Here is an 18,725-nt window from a genome sequence, read left to right on the forward strand (position 1 = left end):
AAGAATATGGCGGAGTCAGTGGAGGAAAGAGATCTGAAAGACGCAGTCCAGCAAGTCTTCAAGGACATCCTCGATGCAAAAGATGAAGCTGAAGTGGCAATAGAGTACATCGGGTGGGCCCTAGGAGGGTAGGAGAACCAGGAGCGAGACCCGAGATGTCCTGGTTGCACTCACATCGTACCCCCAAAAGGAACAGATCCTGCGAAGAGCCCGGACAAATGACCATATCCGAAAGAATGGCGAAGACATCCAACAACTATACCAAGAACTGGCGCAGTCCACATTGCAGAAACGCCGGGAAATGGGCCCAGTAGTAAAAGAGCTATCGTCAAAACAGGTCAGATATAAATGGACATTCCCATTTGGACTGCAATTCATGTGGGAGGGGAAACAAAGGAGGGTCACGTCCTGCGAAGAAGGGAAACGGATACTGGGAATACAAGACCAAAAAGGACCCAGACAAGGATGGTTAAGAAAGGCCCGCCAAAAGAAAAACCAGAATGGGAATAGAAGAGAAACAATAGAAAAGTGAAAGGGCCACAGACGAAGGAGTGAAAAAAAATCAATGTAGAAATCAAACACGCAAGAAACACAGAAAATCGGAGATTGTGAGTCCCTCCAACCTGCTCAAATGATAGCGATGGAAAGAAAGAGGCCACAGCACCACTGTCACAGGTGCGAGGGAGTGGAGGGAGGGCAGTTGGAACACCACTTGGAATCTAGAGGGTTTTAGAACACCCTACAAGTTATCACTGAGTTATTGTGGGCATGGCGCAGACGGCGCAATGTCTGAGCAGTCATAGGAACCAGAGCCCATCGCAGGGCAGTTGGGAGGGACGGGGGGGGGGGGAGAGGGGAAGGGAAAGGGGCAAGTTGGGGAACACACTGTTGGGAAATGGGAAGGGGACTGGAAAGAACCACGAATACTGAGGAGCACAACGAGGTAGATTCTCAGATACTCAAATCACTAAGACACTATGGGGATAAAAATACTGACATAATATCCGCGGCTTAAACTCCCCAGTAAAAAGAACGAAAGTGGAGCAGTTTATAAGGTAAGGGAAATATGACAATCATTCTCCAGGAAACACATTAGAGGGCAGGACAAGACCAGGATCAGGCTGAAATGGTACAACAAGATAATACAGGCCAATAACTCAGGAAAAAAAAGCAGGGGTCATGATTGCAGCTCGAGACTCCCTAAACATGCAGATAATACACACAGAGGCGGATAAACAGGGGAGATACCTATTCATCAACACGAAAATAGAAGGGTACCCCATTACGCTGGCAGTCTTAAACGCTCCAAATACGGGTCAGGAGAGCTTCCTCAAAGATACCTTGGATGAATTAGAAAGATTCACCAAGGGGGACATTGTATTGGGAGGAGACCTGAATATTGCATGGGATCCCAAACGTGATAGGTCAGGGCCCAGACAACAGAGACAGGGAACACCATCGCAAGCACTAAAACAAAGAATGTCCAACCTCGTGCTGGAAGACGTCTGGAGGCACACACATACTAACCAACAAGGCTTCACATATTTTTCACATGTTTACGGGACAAGGTCAAGGATAGACTATCTCTGGGTCTCGACAGGTATACTGGGGAAAATGTGTAAGGCAGAAGCAGATTCCATCTCATTATCCGATCACGCCCCCTTGTAGGCAGAGATTGCACTGTTCCCAAAGGTCCCGGGGTTATGGAACTGGCGGATCCCAGAGGAAATAATCAGGGACCCAGTGTTAGGGAATACCCTTCGGGAACATATCGAAGAATATTTATCATTCAATAATATACCCAAACTATCCACAGAAACATAATGGGAAGCCCTGAAAGCGGTAACGAGGGGACAGCTAATTGCACTAAAAATCCAGAGAGAGAAACAGAATACCCAATGGGAAAAAGAACTAGAGGCTAATATATCCAAAATCCAGGCCGAAATAATGCAGAAACCCACGATTAAGTTGCAAAGAGCACTGAGACATGTCCAAGGCCAACTAGATTCCCTTCGCACTAAAAAAGCTGAAGACATCTGCTGAGGATAAAACACTGGTACTATATAAAGGCGAATAAAGCAGACATTATTGGCCAGACAACTTAAAGGAAAGACACAGGATCGGACAGTGAAAGCACTGGTGGATGAGAAAGGGCATAGGAAAACAAACTGCAGAGATTGGGAGCATATTCGAGCAATTCTACCGGCGCCTTTACTCTTCGGATCAACCAGACGAGAATCTACAAAAAAACGATCTAGAAGGGGTAAATCTCCCGGTCTTATCGGAAGCCGAGAGACAAAAATTGGAGGAACACATAATGTAGGAGGAAGTCCAAATAGCAATCAAAGAACTGCCCAGGAATAAGGCCCAAGGCCCAGACGGTTTCACTACACAGTTATATAAGACATACAGAGAAATACTAGCCCCGGTCCTAACAGCTCTATTCAACTCCTTCAAGGTTAAAGGGAATATCACCCAATCCATGAATGAGGCAAAGATGTTGGTGTATTGCTCTCCCCAAAAGTGCCCGGAACAACCATAAATCATCAATGCAATTATAGAGCAAATACTTTGAACGTAGACAGACACAATAACTCACAGCCACGCACTCTTAGAAGATAATCAGCTCTTATACGGCTATTTATTAAAATCTTAAAAGTACATAGAAATAACTCACAAAAATAATATGGACATAGATCACAGAAGAAGTAAAGAAGTCAAAAGGAAATACATCACCGTGAGCATAACAGGATTCCTCATCTCGTCCAGAAGCGGCTGGAAGACCCCCGGAACAGCCAGGCCGAGAGCACCACAGCTCACAGGAGGGCCGGACATAAGCGTCCTTCTCCGGCTGAAGTCTCACCTGACCACCTCCGGGCTTCCGCATATATACACACTCTACAAAGGGGAGTCAATTCTCGAACCTTCTGGAAATTGCACTTGCGCAGTTGAGGAACAGCCGTCAGTTGCCAGCTGGGTCAATCGAGAGCTCCCCCCAAGAAGCGCAGTGCCTCCCTTCTCTAAAAACACACTACGTGGAGAACAGTAGCAAACCATAACAGAGTTGGCTTTCCCAGCAGAAATGTGCTTGACCGCATACCAGGTTTGGAAAGCATGTTTTTCTCAGCACTGTGAATCTAACACTCAGCAAAACGTGTGCAGCTTTTCACTGGGGCATGAAGTAAATATCCATCATGGCTCCGAGCGCTCCCAGAATGCATTGCGCACCAGTGCCATTTTAGATCAAGCATAACAATTGGTTATCCACAAACATGGGAAAGACCCACAAATCTCTAGTTCATACCGACTGATAGCTCTCATGAACCAATACGCTAAATTGTATACCAAAATACAGGCCTCTAGACTTAAGCAAGTACTCCCCTAAATGAGCATAAGAAAGCCTTGATTGGTCTCCCTTTGCAACCCCTGCTCTCCCTTTGCAACCCCTGGTTTCTTCTCTGAATATTTGTCCTAGTTTTCTCCTTGTTTTATTATTATTATTATTGTATGTATTCATATATATTTGTTGGTTTCATATTTTACTGTGGTTTTGTAAAGGTTTTTCATGTAAAACCAAAACAAATAAATAAAAAAAAAACCAAGTACTTCCGAAATTGATCCATCAAGACCAATCCGGGTTTGTCCCAGAGACAAAAACACATGATAACATTAGGAGGGTCATCAACCTAGTAGAAAAAACAGGCATGACACAGACCCCTGCGATAGTTCTGGCCCTGGACGCAGAAAAAGCATTCGACCGAGTAGAATGTTCGCTCATCTTTCACACGCTGAGGACCCGATCCAACAAAATCACTATTAAGAGCGGACTGAAACAAGGGTGCCCGCTGTTGCCCCTATTATATGCTATATTTTTGGAAATGCTACTGCCGCGTATAAGGGACAATCAAGAAATAAGGGGTATAGAAATGACAGGACGTACCCACAAAATCGCAGCCTATGCAGATGGGTGTCTGCTCATTTGGTCGAAAAAAAAGATCGAATGACCATTTGGTCGAAACCAAATGGTCAGAAAAAAAATGGTCGAAATGTTTTTATTTATTTATATATTTTTTTCCGTTTTGTTTGGTTAAAAAAAAATTAATACATAAAAAAGGGGGTTGGGGTAGGAACCCCCCCCCCCAAAAAAAAAATGTACAAAAAAAATAAATTCAACCATTTGGTGTCGACCAAATGGTCATTCGACCATTTGGTTGTCAACCAAATGACTGGTAACCATGCAGATGACATGCTGGTGTCTCTCGTGGAACCTGAGACGTCCCTCCCGACTCTCATGCAAGAGATTGAAACATTTGGCTCAGTGTCACGATTAAAAATCAATAAACAGAAATCAGAATTCCTAATATTGGTGGGAGACAACGCAAATACACAAGGCAGCGACAGACTTGCACCTGAAGGTAGTTAAATATCTGGGAATTACTCCAATAGGGAAAATTCAAGACCTATACGCACAAAATTACCCCAAACTACTACAACATATAAAACGAGACCTCACTAGATGGAACCCCCTGATGATATCATGGTGGGGAGGATAACAGCTATCAAAATGACCATCCTTCCAAAACTATTATACCTATTCCAAGCCATACCGATAAGGATCCCACCCGCTTTCTTCAAAACCCTAACGAAAATTACAATGGCCTACGTCTGGCAAGGGAAAACCCCAAGAGTATCGTCAGCTGTGCCCTCCCACACTTCAAGAAATACTACGAAGCAGCTCAGCTATGGATATTGAAAGAATGGATACCAGACAACTCCCAGAAAATATGAGCGGCACAAGACAGAGCAGTGGCGATGTTAGGGAGAATTCTCATAAATGGTTGATTTCCCTAACCTACTGAGTCCCTCAGCAGCTTTGCTGGATTTCTAGGATTTATTTTTTCACCTGGTAAGAGTGTGAGCCTTTTTTTTCACACTCTTACATGTGTTTTGCTATGTGTGTTTCTACTTTTTGTGTGATCTTGGGCACTGGAGCCTCACCTACTCCAGGGCACCATATATTTCATGTGTGTTTCACAACACCTTCAATGCAGTGACACAGGGTTGTCTTTTAGACTTCCCACCGACTCCATTTTCTGGGGCTGACTACAGTCCCCCAGAAAAGGGTAAAGTTGCTATTAACTTTACCTTAGTCACTTTAAACCACAGACCCAGTACACCCATCTTCCATGGAGTATTGGAAATGGTTCATTCTTATCCCTTTTTATCAGTGCCTCTTGGGGCATTGTTTCGCTCCATTTACATTAAGACTTGGCTGGTGGCAGTGGTATCTTACCTAACTTTCCTACCGCGATTATCTTATATAAACGTAGTAATGTTTTAGGCTATTATATTAGCCTCAAACATAAACCCGCTTGACCAAATATAATTTATTTTGGCTCTGGCCGGGTTTATTCGCCATTTCTTTTTGTTAAAGTCTTTCTCGCGTTTTACTCTGCGCGCCAAACCAGGTTTGGTCCCTTTGTTCATCACTTTTTCGCGGGCTTCCACACCAAAGCCCTCCTTTAGGTGCCTTAGAGTCTGGCTAGGCAGAATGTGAGGGAGGGGTTTTAGGACCCCTGCCATGGGTTCCCTTGGTAACCCAAGTCGCACTCGTGTCTGATTGGCTAAGGGGACTGGCCTCACCAGGCCAGCCACCCTGCTGTGTGATTGACAGCCAGGCTGTATGAATGGGGGAAAACTGCATAAAAAGCAGATCTCTGGGACTGGAAGAGCAGAGTCGCCACTGGAACGAAAGAACCAACGAGGAACTGGAAGAAGAGGACCCCTACAACGACTGAACTGCCTGGTGAAGCACTGCTGCAGGTCCAAATCTCCAGAATCCGACGACAGATAAGATCCTCCAGGAAACTTCTTCCCTTGAGCTGGTGGGACCAACCAGTTCACCCAAACTGCAAGCCAGGACCCCTCCTCTGGTTGAATTCGCTGTACAGAGCTACAGTGGGCCTGATAGCCAGGAAGGTCGGACCATGCTTGGGTTTTAAGGAGCGCACACTTTATTCGTTGCTTTGCTCTGCTGCTGGTTTCTTCTCTGGGTAGTGCAGGACCCTCCAGTCTTCCTACTTCTGATCAGTCCGACAGTCGCTTCAGGAGCTACCCGGAACTTCTGCCTCAGCTACAGCTCCCTCTCTGTTTTAAGGTACTGTGCAAATCCGGTTGTGCGTTTCGTTCGGCCGCGGTGAATGTGTTTGAAATCTTTCTCCAATCCGAGGGCTTGTCCTTCTCTTCTCTTTGAACTAACTTTTCTACCAACCAACCTTGTCTGGAAACCGTGCCACAAACTTTACCGCAAACTACACTGAACTGTATTATCTTGAGCAAAACACTTTTGAACCATTGACTTTGGACCTAAGCCTTTTCTATTTGATTTTATCATTGTAGTCTCTCTTGTTCGATTGCCCCGAGTATGTACTTGTTGGTGTGATTCAATTTCTGTTAACTTCTGTCTTTCCCTTCCTTTTAAATTGCTGGAGTGCCATTTTGCCCCCACTTCATTTTGTGAGCTTAACTTGTCTGGAATTTAAGGGAAGTGGTGTGGTGTATTACGAGTGTGATCTTTAGACTGCGTATAATAGTGCAATGTTATACAACTGAAGAGTGAAATAAATGTATATTCTTTTACTTGAAAACCTGAGTCAGTGTTTGCCTGAATCATAGTAATTGCTGTCTTTTGTGTGACTATTTGATACTGCTCACTTACTCTTGAGATACGTCTGGCTGCTCTGCTACTGCTACCACTTTAACTGTGTAGTACAGGCTTGTACCAAAGGTGAAATTGTACTGTCACTTGTAGTCTTAATTGTGTGTGGTGTTCCCAAAGGGTACTGCATATAATTCTGGCTAAGAGGCGACAACGCCCACCAGACATCTGCTCTGGCTAGGGAAGAAATATATACATCCAAACACACAAATCAGAAATTTGGGACAAGGCGACACAGAAAGGTACACTAACCAAAGACCCAGCCCTCTTCATGCCCCTATTTAAAAATCCTGAATTTCCACCAGGAATGGAGAAGAATGCATTTCAGAAGTGGGAGGATGCCGGATGTGAAATGTTCAGGGATATGTACCAGGAACTAAAGATAAGGTTGTTTGAGGAATGTACAACGCTGCTAAATATGATCATCAATGACAGATTTAAATACGACCAACTGACCCACTGACTAAGTACGCCCAGAATCAAAGAAGCTGCAACAAGGGAGTTAACTCCTTTTGAACATTACATAATGACACACACCGGAACGTAAATGTTTGTGTCAAAAACCTACAAATATATAAGTACATCGGGGGAAGAAATAAAATGAATATATATCAAAAGATGGGAGAAGGCCCTACAGAAAACGATCCCCAGAGGGCAATGTGAACACACAGGGGGGATGATACCAAAATTAACAAAGGCAATAAAGACAAAATAAATGTGGATGAAAATCCTTTTGCAATGGCACTATACACCAAAGAAGCTCCACCAAATCTTTCGGAACTCCCTGAAAAAATTCTGGAGGGAATGTGGAGGGGAAGGGGACTGGCGACACGTCTGGTGGGAACACCCGAATCTACAGCAGGCGGGTGGCAGCAGATATTTTCCTACTGAGTTTTCAACTTTATGCTCGTGGACTCATGCATTATATTGCATAATGCCATAAAGAGTACCATATACTCTACAATGGCTGTGCCACGAGATTTTCACTTGTCCTTTTGCCATATTGTCTTTTGGCCTTCTTCCTACCCTCTTGGGTCTGGAACCGCCATACGTGGAAAGCCCTTTTGTGTGCAAGGTCTCTGCTTTCCCAGGCAAAGTGGCGGTCTGTGTATGTGGACAGATGTGAGGGCTGGGACTGTCTAGACCCAATCCACATTTCAAGTAGGGGCATGTTTGTTGCTTGGAAGATGAGCAGCTTTCATTGACAGGAGAGCCCATGCCAGTTTGAATGGTGCAGATCTTTAGCATTCGTGTGCTAGGGGGCAACCCTAGATCAAATTTGGGATAAAAGGACTCATCCTGCAGGCTTTCTTAATTGGAGTCAAAAACCCTACAAAGCATACAGCTTACTGAAGACCAGAGGTCCCCCAATGAAGATATCCAGCATTGCCACAGCCAAGTGCTGGCGAAGCCCTCTCTCTCTGGACCGAACTCCTAAAGACCCTAGCCAGTAGTTCGACGCTTGGGTGGGTGGGGAAAAACAGTTTGGACCCTTGTACAAAGATCCTACCATCTAAAGCCTTTGAAAGTGTCCCAGAACTCTCCTGTAGGCTGACGAGCTTCATCCAGGTAATCTCTGGTGGATCAGTCCCTGTTCTGAGTTTCATCTTTGAACGTCGCACATTGCCAGTTTGTGGCCCCAGCTGCTGCTTCCCAATCATGAAAAGGAGCAAAATGTTCCTTTTCCAGGGGTTTTGCCTGTCACCCTTTGATCAGGGTGTTCTTCGCGTATGCCCACTTCAGTCGAGTCATGGGGGGTCTCCCGTCATCATTGGACCTTCAGTGGACTTTGTCTCACATTGCCTGGCTTGTCCAGCTGCAAGCACAGAACTGCCTGCTAGCCAGACCCAAGCCTAAACAGCGAGCACTGCAACGGCTGCCCTTGAACCCATTGCATCAGAATCAACAATTTAATTAAGTGGGCACAGCAAAATCCAGGAAACCCAGGTGGGGTTTCTAGGTGAATTGTAGAAAGCGGGAGCGCTTGCATATTGGTTTCTACTCCCTCCTCCCGTCATAGGGTTGTACAGATGTCCTCACCCTACCTCTCCCTTGCCTGGATGTGATAGGTCGAGTTCTGGCCAAGTATTTCTCCTCTCTGGGTTGCCCCTATAGTGATGGGATATGGACCCACTGAACAGAATTTCACCGAAACGAAGCTGCATTTGTGCAGAAACAGCATCAAAATGGTTGCGCTGGCTCCTGTGAGCACCATGGCCTTAAAACTGCGTTTTGCAGCAACAAAAAGAAGGCTGCACCGTCTTGCCAAGCATACATTGGGCAGAATGGAACAAGGGGACACACCAAGGGTGCGTGCCAGTGTGTTCTGACATATACAAATGGAATCAAATGAAAAAGCAGCCTTGCCTTGCCTTGGGGTAGGGATTATACTTACAGTCCACTTTCCTCTTTTCTTCGCCATTAAATCTAGTTTAAGTAAAATTTGCCTTTCATTTTTAAAACCGATTTTCTCTTTTTCACTGCTATATTTTCCTAAAAACGAACCTTACTCTACCTTCCAAATCGCTCTTAATTCACCAGCTACCTCCATTCTTTCACTTCTGTAATATCCCTGCGATGTACCGCTGTACCTCAGACTAGACACAGCATCACAATTTGCAATAATTCACCAGTTTTTTCAAGAAACCGTTTGAGTAAATTTACACGGAAATTGAAAGGAAATGTAACTTTTATACATGTCATTTGGCTGCTTTTTTTTAAAAACTTTCCATTCATTTTCGAATTATATGCTCTTGGTAATCCATTGCTGGTGATTGTTAGTGTCTATGCATTGTTGCTTTAGCAAGAAATTGTATTTACCTTAAAGTTTTAATCGCCCCTTAATTATTTGTCAATTTCCGAGTGTCATTTCATAACATTGCAAGGGGTTTAAAAACCGTTTTCCACTCTTATTTGGTGAGAGAAGGTCGGATTTGGATTCTGTGTTTCTGCCTCCTATTCCTGATTACCTGCCATGTCTTTCTATCCAAGCAGAATTGATTATTTGTGGGTTGAGTGAACATTGCAGGGGGACATCCTAACTCGGGTGCTATCTTTCCTGAATCAAAAAGTGCTCCTATTCCCTGGTGTTTTGTATATGTTCCACTAGAAGGTTAAACCAAGTGCTTGGCTTACATCCTCATTGTAATTATCACCCCATTGGTGATTGCTGCCCCATATTAAAAATTGTATGCTGTCTTTTGAATTTTAAAATAAATAAATAAATATTGCATTTTACCAACCAGCCTGGTTCATTTTCCATTGTGACCTTGAGTATTTGAAAAGGGGGTGTGATACCAGTTGTGTACCATCGCAAATTGAATCTGCATAGAATAAGGAGCATCTCAGTTGTGCGCTACATACAAGGCAGAGACCAAAGTGTGTGTCACCTGATTGAAATCCTTAACATCACTTAGCATCTCTGGATATTTCCAATGAATTACCACACATACCCTTGCTGCTAAAAGGAAAAAGTGTGGCATGTGGGCGAGGTGTGTCCAATTGCGAACTGTTTTAAAAGTAAAGTATGGACGATCTTCAGTCAGATCAAGTGTGTATATACAGGTTTATAGATGTTTTTTAGTAATAGTAATTACCTGTCATTTTAGTGTATGTTAAGGCTTAATAGAGCATTTTGATTTGAGTGCTCTGTGCATGTCATTGTATTACATCACCCCCATATCTCCTGAAGTCTAAGCCTTACTTTTCGGCTACACTACTGACTGAGTTTGACTAGATCTAAGAGTCTTTTACCCTGTCACCTAAACAGGGTGGCCTCTCGGAACCCTCACCCAGGGATGGTCCTGAAAATCCATCTCACCCCTGCTGAATGTCTAGATCCGAGGTCATAACCAAAACCACTCGCATTCTGAAGATCAGTAAACAGGTTAAGGATGTCTACATCATCTGCAATCAGTTCTCTGAGAAGAGTTGGGCCCGGTAAGAAGAGGGACTACAACCCTGTTGGGACAAAGGAACACTTCTTGAAGTAAATTGCTTCATGGATTGAAGTACTGAGCCCTAGCTCTGCGTCTATTGTGGCTTTCCAGCAACAGCGGTAATAGGTTAAAGTGACGCAGATATTGATAGGTCGACGCACGACCTTGGGGTGCTGAAGAAACAGCTGAGGCTCCCCTAACAAAGCAAGAAGGGCAGAGCTCTGGGGCTTTAGGTTACAACCCTCCCGGGCACCTCTACTATTCAACGAAGGTGCAGCAGATCTTGGCACACATCAAAGCTGAAGCAGTCACTGTCAAAGCCTTGAGAATATTTCCAGCATTTGAGCCTTAAATTGCTCTGACTGCTCTTTTTGCTTGCTTTTTGTTGGAAGGGACACCTTACCATTGCAGGAATCTATGGATTCCGCACATCGTGTTTACTGGATCGGCTCCTCTCTTAGGAGATGACAAAGACCTGTGTTGTGACTTGCCCTGAGAGCTCCATCCCTTCACCTTCACTTTGTTGTGTTCTTTTTCTGCTCCTTTCCAAAGTGGGGCTGTTTGCATCCATCTCCCAACACTTCTGTTTAGATTGTGTAGGAGCTGGAGACCTGAACAGTGGGGCCTAGGGCCAATGTTGTGGCACGTTGCCAAGTATTTTACGGTTCACTGCCTGTCAGGAAAAGCACTGCTCGACATCATCTTTTCATTATAGCCCATGCAGTGCCTATACCCCAGAGGCTTAGGGGTGCCAGGCGTGATGATGCAGTAAGGAATTCGATTTGAGAACTCTGAGAAAACAGCATTCTGCTGACGCAGAAAAAAGAAACTGAAGTGATGGGGTGTGGTGTCGTCTACTTATAGTGGAAGATTTGTCATGTTCGGAATCAAAGATGTGGACCATCAAAAGGTGACAGCACCAAGCTACACCATGCCCCCTGCTGTAAGTTTCTTATACCAGCTGCTGTTACCGAGAATGTATCAAGATTAGGAATCTGTGGAACCACAGTACGTTGACCTCATTATCTTGGCACATCGGATTGTCTTATTGAAAGACTGTTCTGTCAATTATGTAAAATGTTTACAAAAAACCCCAAGAAATCCTACTTCAACCAGGCATTGCACTTACAATTGAAAGGTGTGTTCTGGTTCTTTTGACAACAAAAGAAAACACTTCAACCCATTCTTGTTATGTCAGAAAAAAAAGGGCTGTTTCTTATTTCGAAACATAGAATGCAGTAACCAAATAAAACAAATAAATTGGGGGGAAAGTAATTTGCACCCATTAGCATAAAATGTGAACATCAAAGTGCTCTCTCAATATAAACATGTCTGTTTTTCTTCTTTTTTTTTTACACAACTTTGGACTTAGCTTGCTTATGGTGAAGTGCCCTTAATAAGTATGCTTTTGTGTTCCATATGTTTACACCAGGAGGCAATGTTATGTGCTTATTAATAGGGATACATATCAAAACAAAACTCAGGCGAAGATGTGTTTTTCTCTGATCAGGACAGGCACAACCTGTCTGTCCCGATTCTCAATTAGTCTTGTTTTATAGAATAATAAAAGCATAGAAGGACAGGCACTGGACAGAAGGATGGAACCTTGACTAAAACGTTTACAACCCAATTACAGCAGCTGCCAAAGACAAATAAATCAAAGGGATTAGAAACTCCAACTTTGAAGGTATGAAAAGAGAAAGGCAGATCATGGAGGCAACTGGAAGGCCTTTACAATCATTTTATAGTGGTTCTGCACTACCTAAAGTAGTGTTGTATATTACAATATTAACTAATAAAAACCCACAAAGAGGTCAACAACCATATTAAATAATTTGAACTGACTACAGAGTGAGAAAGATCCTGGTATAATTTGAGAATCCTGTAAAGGCATGTGTGTTCTGGCACTATTCCAGTCTTGAAAACATGTCAAACTGCTTTTGTTGAGGTTTAATGCAAATAACATATTTGTGCAAATATTTGTTTTGCTTTAAACTTTGCTGTGGATCTTACATACCAATCGGGCCAGCCATCTCTTAGAAATGTTTTCATTTATTGCTTTTTACAGAGGCTTCAGTGTTACTGTTGAGGGCAGGTATTTAGTGTTTATCTGCTTCTTATTGTGAAACATGTTCCACAGTATTAAAGAAATTCACTTCTAATTCCCCAATCTACCTTGTTCGCATTTTTTATTGGGAAAATCATATTTTATTAGGTTTCATATATGTGTTACAACGAAACAGTGCTTACTTAAACATGAATAAACAAGAAACCAAATATAACATGCCTTCCCCCCCACCCTATCCCTCCCCCCATCCCACTCCAGTTCAGGTTCTCATTAGTTGCAGTTTTGGCGGGCTCCGAGGAAGCGGAGCAATGTCTTCGCAATGTGCACGTAGCACGTCAGAGTCAAAAGCCGAGCTTTGGGAAGTTCGTAGTCAGGTAAGTGTGCACCGGCCTAGCGCTCCGAGGGGGGGATGCCCCGGCTCTGGTGTAGAGCTTCATGCTGGGCGGCCATATTTATCGAAAAAGGGAGCCATATTTCTTCGATATTGGATTTAGATTCATCAAGTAGGTGTGTGAGAAATTCCATATCGTAAATGGCCCGCACTTTGGTGACCCATGCTTTTTCCCCCGGCATTCCGGGTTTTTCCATTTTTGCGCTAGACAGCACCTGGCCACCACCAACATAACCTGTAGCATGTGGTCCTGGATGTTTTCCTGATCCTCCCCCGTAACGATTCCAAAAAGGAGAAACCAGGGGCAGGAAGACCGCTCCACCCCGTCCACCCCCTTGATCCAGGCCAATACCTTTTCCCAGTATTTTTGAACCACTGTGCACCCCCACCACATGTGGATATAATCCCCCCTCTCAGTCTTGCACTTCCAGCAATGTGGGTCGTAACCTGGCCTCATTCTAGCAATTCTCTGTGGGGGGTAGTGCCATCGATGTAGTACTTTGAGGGCTTGGTGGCGATACTGGAGTGAGGCCGTGGAGCGATTGGCCCGCCTGCACATTTCAGCCCACCTTTCCTCGTCAATTTCCTCTCGCAGGTCCTTTCCACACTCTGTACGTGCAGGCGGAGGGTCCCTCGGGACAGAGAACAGAAAAAGCCTATAAAGGCGAGATATTATCCCCTTGGAGTTTTTCAAAATCTGTGAGGTCTCTACTGAGGGTGTCCCCCCAGGATGGTTCAGTGAGGACTCCCTTAAGATGGAGATAGCGGAAGGGGACAGAGTGCCTATTCCCAGGACTTCCTTCAAGGGTAAGAACGAACCCCCCCACCCAGAGGTGGCCAGTCCTGCTGAGGCCCGCTTCAAACCATTTCTGGTATGCCGCTGGTTCTGCTATCTTGGTCAGGAAAGGGGGAGCCCATGTACAGCTTAGCAGAGAGGGCCAGGTTGTGAGCCAGTGATAATAACCCCCTCCCTCCTTCCACAGAGACCACAACACCTTTAGGATTGGGTGATTCAGGACACTTCTAGGGATCTTCTTCCTTGGGACCCAGAGCCATTGCTCTGTTGTGACAGGTGCAAGGGGCCCGTTGTCCATGGCTACCCATTGCTTTTTTGTACCCGGGGTAAAGTGATCGATCAGAACCCTCAGTTGGGAAGCCCTGTAGTATGTTTCCAAATCGGGGTATCCCACCCCGCCGTCATCTTTAAGCCTGGTTAACACCTCATAAGAGATTCTATGTTTTTTACCCGACCAAAGTAAGTTGAGAAGGACTCGCATCGTTTCCATGAAAAATGTTTTGGGGATCAGCACCGGAAGCATTTGAAAGAGGAATAAAAATTTGGGGAGGATGACCATTTGTATGAGGTTAAGGCGAGCCATCGAGGAGAGACTCCACCTCGCCCATCTCTCTATGTCTCTTCTAATTGGAGACCAAAGGGGGGGGAAGTTGGCCGAGTAAAGGTCCTCGGGATCACGGGTGACCTGGACCCCCAAAAACCGGAACCCCTCCTCCCCCAGCTGAAAGGGGAGCCCATTCTCAAAGGCTGTCTCTGGGTCCGATAAGTTTCCCCCCTATAAATGCCACCGATTTCTCAAGATTAACTTTGTACCCGGATAGTTCCCCATAACGTGAGAGACCCTGCAACATTCGGGGGACTGTTTGGGAAGGTCTTGTGACGTAGAGTAGCGCATCATCTGCGAAGAGGCAGATTTTGCATTGTGTGTCACCCACCTGCACTCCCTTGATGTCCCATCATTGCGGACGGAGATTGCCCATGGTTCCATTACAAGTGCATAAATTAGCGGGGACAGTGGGCATCCCTGCCGCGTGCCATGCTCGAGGGGAAACACCCTCGACTCTGTCCCATTGGCCACCACTCTGGCGGAGGGAGAGGAATACAGCGCGGACATCCAACCAAGCCATTTCGGGCCCATCCCCAGAGTCGTGAAGACCTCCCCCATGAAGGCCCAACTGACCCGATCGAAAGCCTTCTCCGCGTCAAGGGCCAGTAGGTGTGCGCCCTCGTCTCGGACCCCCTTCGAGGTAAGTACGTGAAGTGTTTTTCGCATGTTGTCAGAGCCCTGCCTGTTTAAGACAAATCCCACCTGGTCGGGGTGTATCAGGCGGGGAAGGCAGCCCTCCAGTCTGGAAGCCAGAATTCTAACAAAAATCTTAGCATCTAGGTTTAAGAGTGAGATGGGTCTATAAGATCCACACTCTGTCTGGTCTTTGCCGGGTTTGGGTATGAAAGTAATGATGGCCTGCAGGAACGTCGGTGGGATGGAATCACGGTTCCCAATTTGGTTAAATAGTTTGGCCAGAGGCCTCAGCAGGACAGATTGGGTCTGCTTGTAAAAGTCTGCCACGTAACCGTGACCTCCTGGTGCCTTTCCCGCCTTCAATCTCTTGATGGCGCCCTCCACCTCCTCCTCCGATATCTCTCCTTCCAGGGCCCCTAGTTCGGTGTCAGACAGCTTGGGGAGAGGGTGCTCCGCCAGGTAGGCACGGATATCCTCCAATGATTTGCCTGCCTGTCTGGAGTAGAGTTTGCTGTAGTAGTCAGCAAAGCACTCCGCTATTTCCTCCCGATCCCTGTGGATTTCGCCCCCCCCATCCTTAAGATGAGCAACTCCCCTCTCAACCCTGCAGCCCCGAGCCCTCTGCGCCAGGAGGGTCCCCACCCTATCCCCTCGCTCATAATACGCATTTCTTAATTGTGTGTTGTGAGGTGCAATATTACATATCCATTCTCCTACTGTACCTGGTAAAATCCTCAAATTTGTTGAAGGCAACCATTGCACCCATCCTTTGGCACAAGGGAGAGAAGCCGCTGTCCATGAAAAGTTCACTGCTCTGCCGATTTAACTCTAGGTGTGTTGCAGTGATGGGTAGAGACATTCTGTATGTGGAAAGAGACAGACGTTAAATTACTCTTTTTCACCTAAAAAATGTTATTTACAAGATCTACATTTTGAAGCATTTGAGGCCCATTGAAACAAAATGGTCATCATTAAATTGAAACAGCATAAGAAAAATGCATGGCACATCTTATGCTAAATGATTCAAAAGTGAGGATTGGGTGACAATTGTTATGACAACGTAACAGATTCTAACTGGACTGTGGGCCAATAATGAGCATAAAAAATAAATGACTTACCAATGGTAATGTTCCAGCAGGTGGGTACGTTAATTCCTCCCACAGGTTCCACATGTTATGCTGCCATGCGGGTGACACTCCCTACTGCCTAATTGGGTCATTAAATATTCCCACCAGAGGTGGCCACCAGGGGGCGCAGGGATGTAGCAGCTCTACTGCATTGCTCCCTTTTCATCAGGCTATTCAGGGTCCTGGGCCCCTCTTAAATGCCCCTGAGGAGCTGCAGAGAAGATGCCAACTGGTAACTCTCACCCGAACTATGTCTGGCACCAATTTCGGGGCTCCAGGCTCAAGGACTGCCCAAGACCTGTGTGAAGGCTCCACACATCTGTCAGTCAAAGCTGAGGATTCTCGAGTGGCTGAGGTCCGGAGCGGCTGCTATGGATGCTCCTTCGCTCTCCCGTGGGTGCCTGTGGGTGGTGGCCCACAGCCTTTGTTAGTGACGCTCCCCTGGGAACGGGCTCTGCCTTAGCCCGCGCTCGGGACCACGTATCTTGTGTCTAGTGTGCAGCAAGATGCGCCAGGTGACATAGGGGACTGAGGAGGGAGCTGCCGTTCCAGCGCCGACACAGAATTAAGAAATAAACCAGACAAATGGTGATGATCAGCGGATGTCATAGTTCGTGTGGTGGCAGTGCAGGATTGCAGTGGTGAACAGGAGGGGGGCGCAAGTGGGCCTGGGTCAGAGAGGGGCCCATACACATTGGTGTGTAACTCTGAGGACACAGAACTAAGAGGTGTAGAGTCCCCAGCCGGTGCTGCCAGTGGGGATCGGGGTTGTGTTGGGCTGGGCATGTAGGCCCTGTGGTGCGAGACACAGAGGCAAGAAATGCGTGTTACACCAGTTGCTTTCTCACTTCCCGAATCGCCGGCTTCCGGCAGCGCAGGTCCTTTATTTGCGTCTCACATCACTGCACATGCGGCGGATATAACATTCCTCCTTCATGTCAATTAACAAAAATGTGAACCACAATATACACTGTCCCCTGTGCCATATAGTCCTGCACAGGTTTGTTCACCAAAAATGATAGTCAACATAGCCACATAGGATTTCACCACTCAATCTCTCAGCTTTCCCGGGGTCTGGTGCCCATGGGACTGCCCTTAGGTTGTAGCCACTGGATTGCTGCCTGATTCCCCTCCCCCTTCTGGCTCACCTTCAACTTGAAGAGCAGTTTGTCACCTTCCGATACTTCTCCTGGCTTGTGTAGCGTCTTCCTCAGTCCTTTGTCTTGGGGCGTGCTGTGTGTGTATGCCTTCTTCTCGTGGCCGTCTCGCCCAGCCAATCCAAATCTCTTTTGGTACCTTTTTCAACCTCCAGGCACTTCTGGCATTTGTCTCTTGCCCTCGGCTCACTGTCACCATTGTTCCCTCAGTTCGGATTATCCTCCATGGTTTGTGGTCATATCGAGTTTCCAACGTTTATTTTGTGGGGTTTCTTAACACTAGGACCTGGTTACCAATCTTGTGCTTGGATTCTCGTGCTCTTCTCCTGATGCTCATGTTTTTGTTTGTCGCTACACTCTTGGCCTGTGTACGTTCACTGTCGAGATCCTCTACACTCCAGTTGGGGTGATGTGGTATTGATGAATTCACCATTGTCCCATACATAAGGTCTGCTGGGGGTACGTTTGTGGAGCTGTGGGGAGTCACTCTGTAGTTTCATAGAAAACAGTACAGGTCAACTTGCCATGGCTGCTCTGGGCTTTGGATATGCGTAGGACTTTGTTGAGTGTTCTCATGAATCTCCCCACATCCCTTTTTGCTTGCGGCCACCTGGGCATGATGCAATGGTACTGGATGTGTAAATCACCTATGTACTTTTTTAGCTCCATCCCTTGGAACGGTGGTCTGTTGTGGCTTCTGACTTGCCTCGGCACTCCGTGTGTGGCAAAAAACATTTTGAGTGCTGGAATCATTGTGTCCGCCACCATTGAGGACACTAGTTCTACCGGATACCATGAGTAGTCGTCGATTGCGATTGCCACTAGCCGGTATGTCCCCTCCTGTACTGTGCAGAAATCAATGCTAATGACTTCCCTTCTTGATGACGCTCGCTCAGCTGACTGGATTGGCTTGGAGTTTGGCTGTGCCCCTATTATTTGGCATGGGTGGTAGGATGTAATAGTTTCTTACACTTTGGCATCTATTTGGAGGAACCACACTTGGCGCTGTATCCTGGCCTTTGTTCCGACCATTCCTTGATGTCCTTCACGCGCTAGTGTGACAATCCTGTCTTGTAGGCTGAAGGGGATTACTATGCATGCAACCCTCAGAATTAGTCCCTCACTGGTGACTGATAGTTCATGCCGTACCGGGAACATCCCTGTGATGAAGTCTTTTGCTGCTGGCGTGCAATTATTGTGTCCTTTATGATGTTGCAGCATGGGTGAGCTTGTGTGGCTTCCGCTATGTCTGCGATGCTGATTGCCTTATGCTTCATGGTGTTGAGG

At 46.0% G+C, this 18,725-nt stretch overlaps 1 protein-coding gene across 1 annotated transcript in view; it reads right to left on the bottom strand.

Annotated features, from left to right (window-relative positions):
- The window catches only part of ACACB (acetyl-CoA carboxylase beta), a 3,851,763-nt gene that overhangs the window by 1,791,578 nt on the left and 2,041,460 nt on the right, over positions 1-18,725 (bottom strand). Inside the window, exon 30 of the mRNA XM_069619430.1 lies at positions 15,877-16,014. Coding sequence (XP_069475531.1) covers positions 15,877-16,014 — 138 coding nt within the window. The remainder of the gene's footprint in view (positions 1-15,876; positions 16,015-18,725) is intronic.

Source organism: Ambystoma mexicanum, chromosome 10 (assembly GCF_040938575.1).
Source record: "Ambystoma mexicanum isolate Mex_15411 chromosome 10, UKY_AmexF1_1, whole genome shotgun sequence".
In the NCBI taxonomy this organism is placed as follows: domain Eukaryota; kingdom Metazoa; phylum Chordata; class Amphibia; order Caudata; family Ambystomatidae; genus Ambystoma; species Ambystoma mexicanum.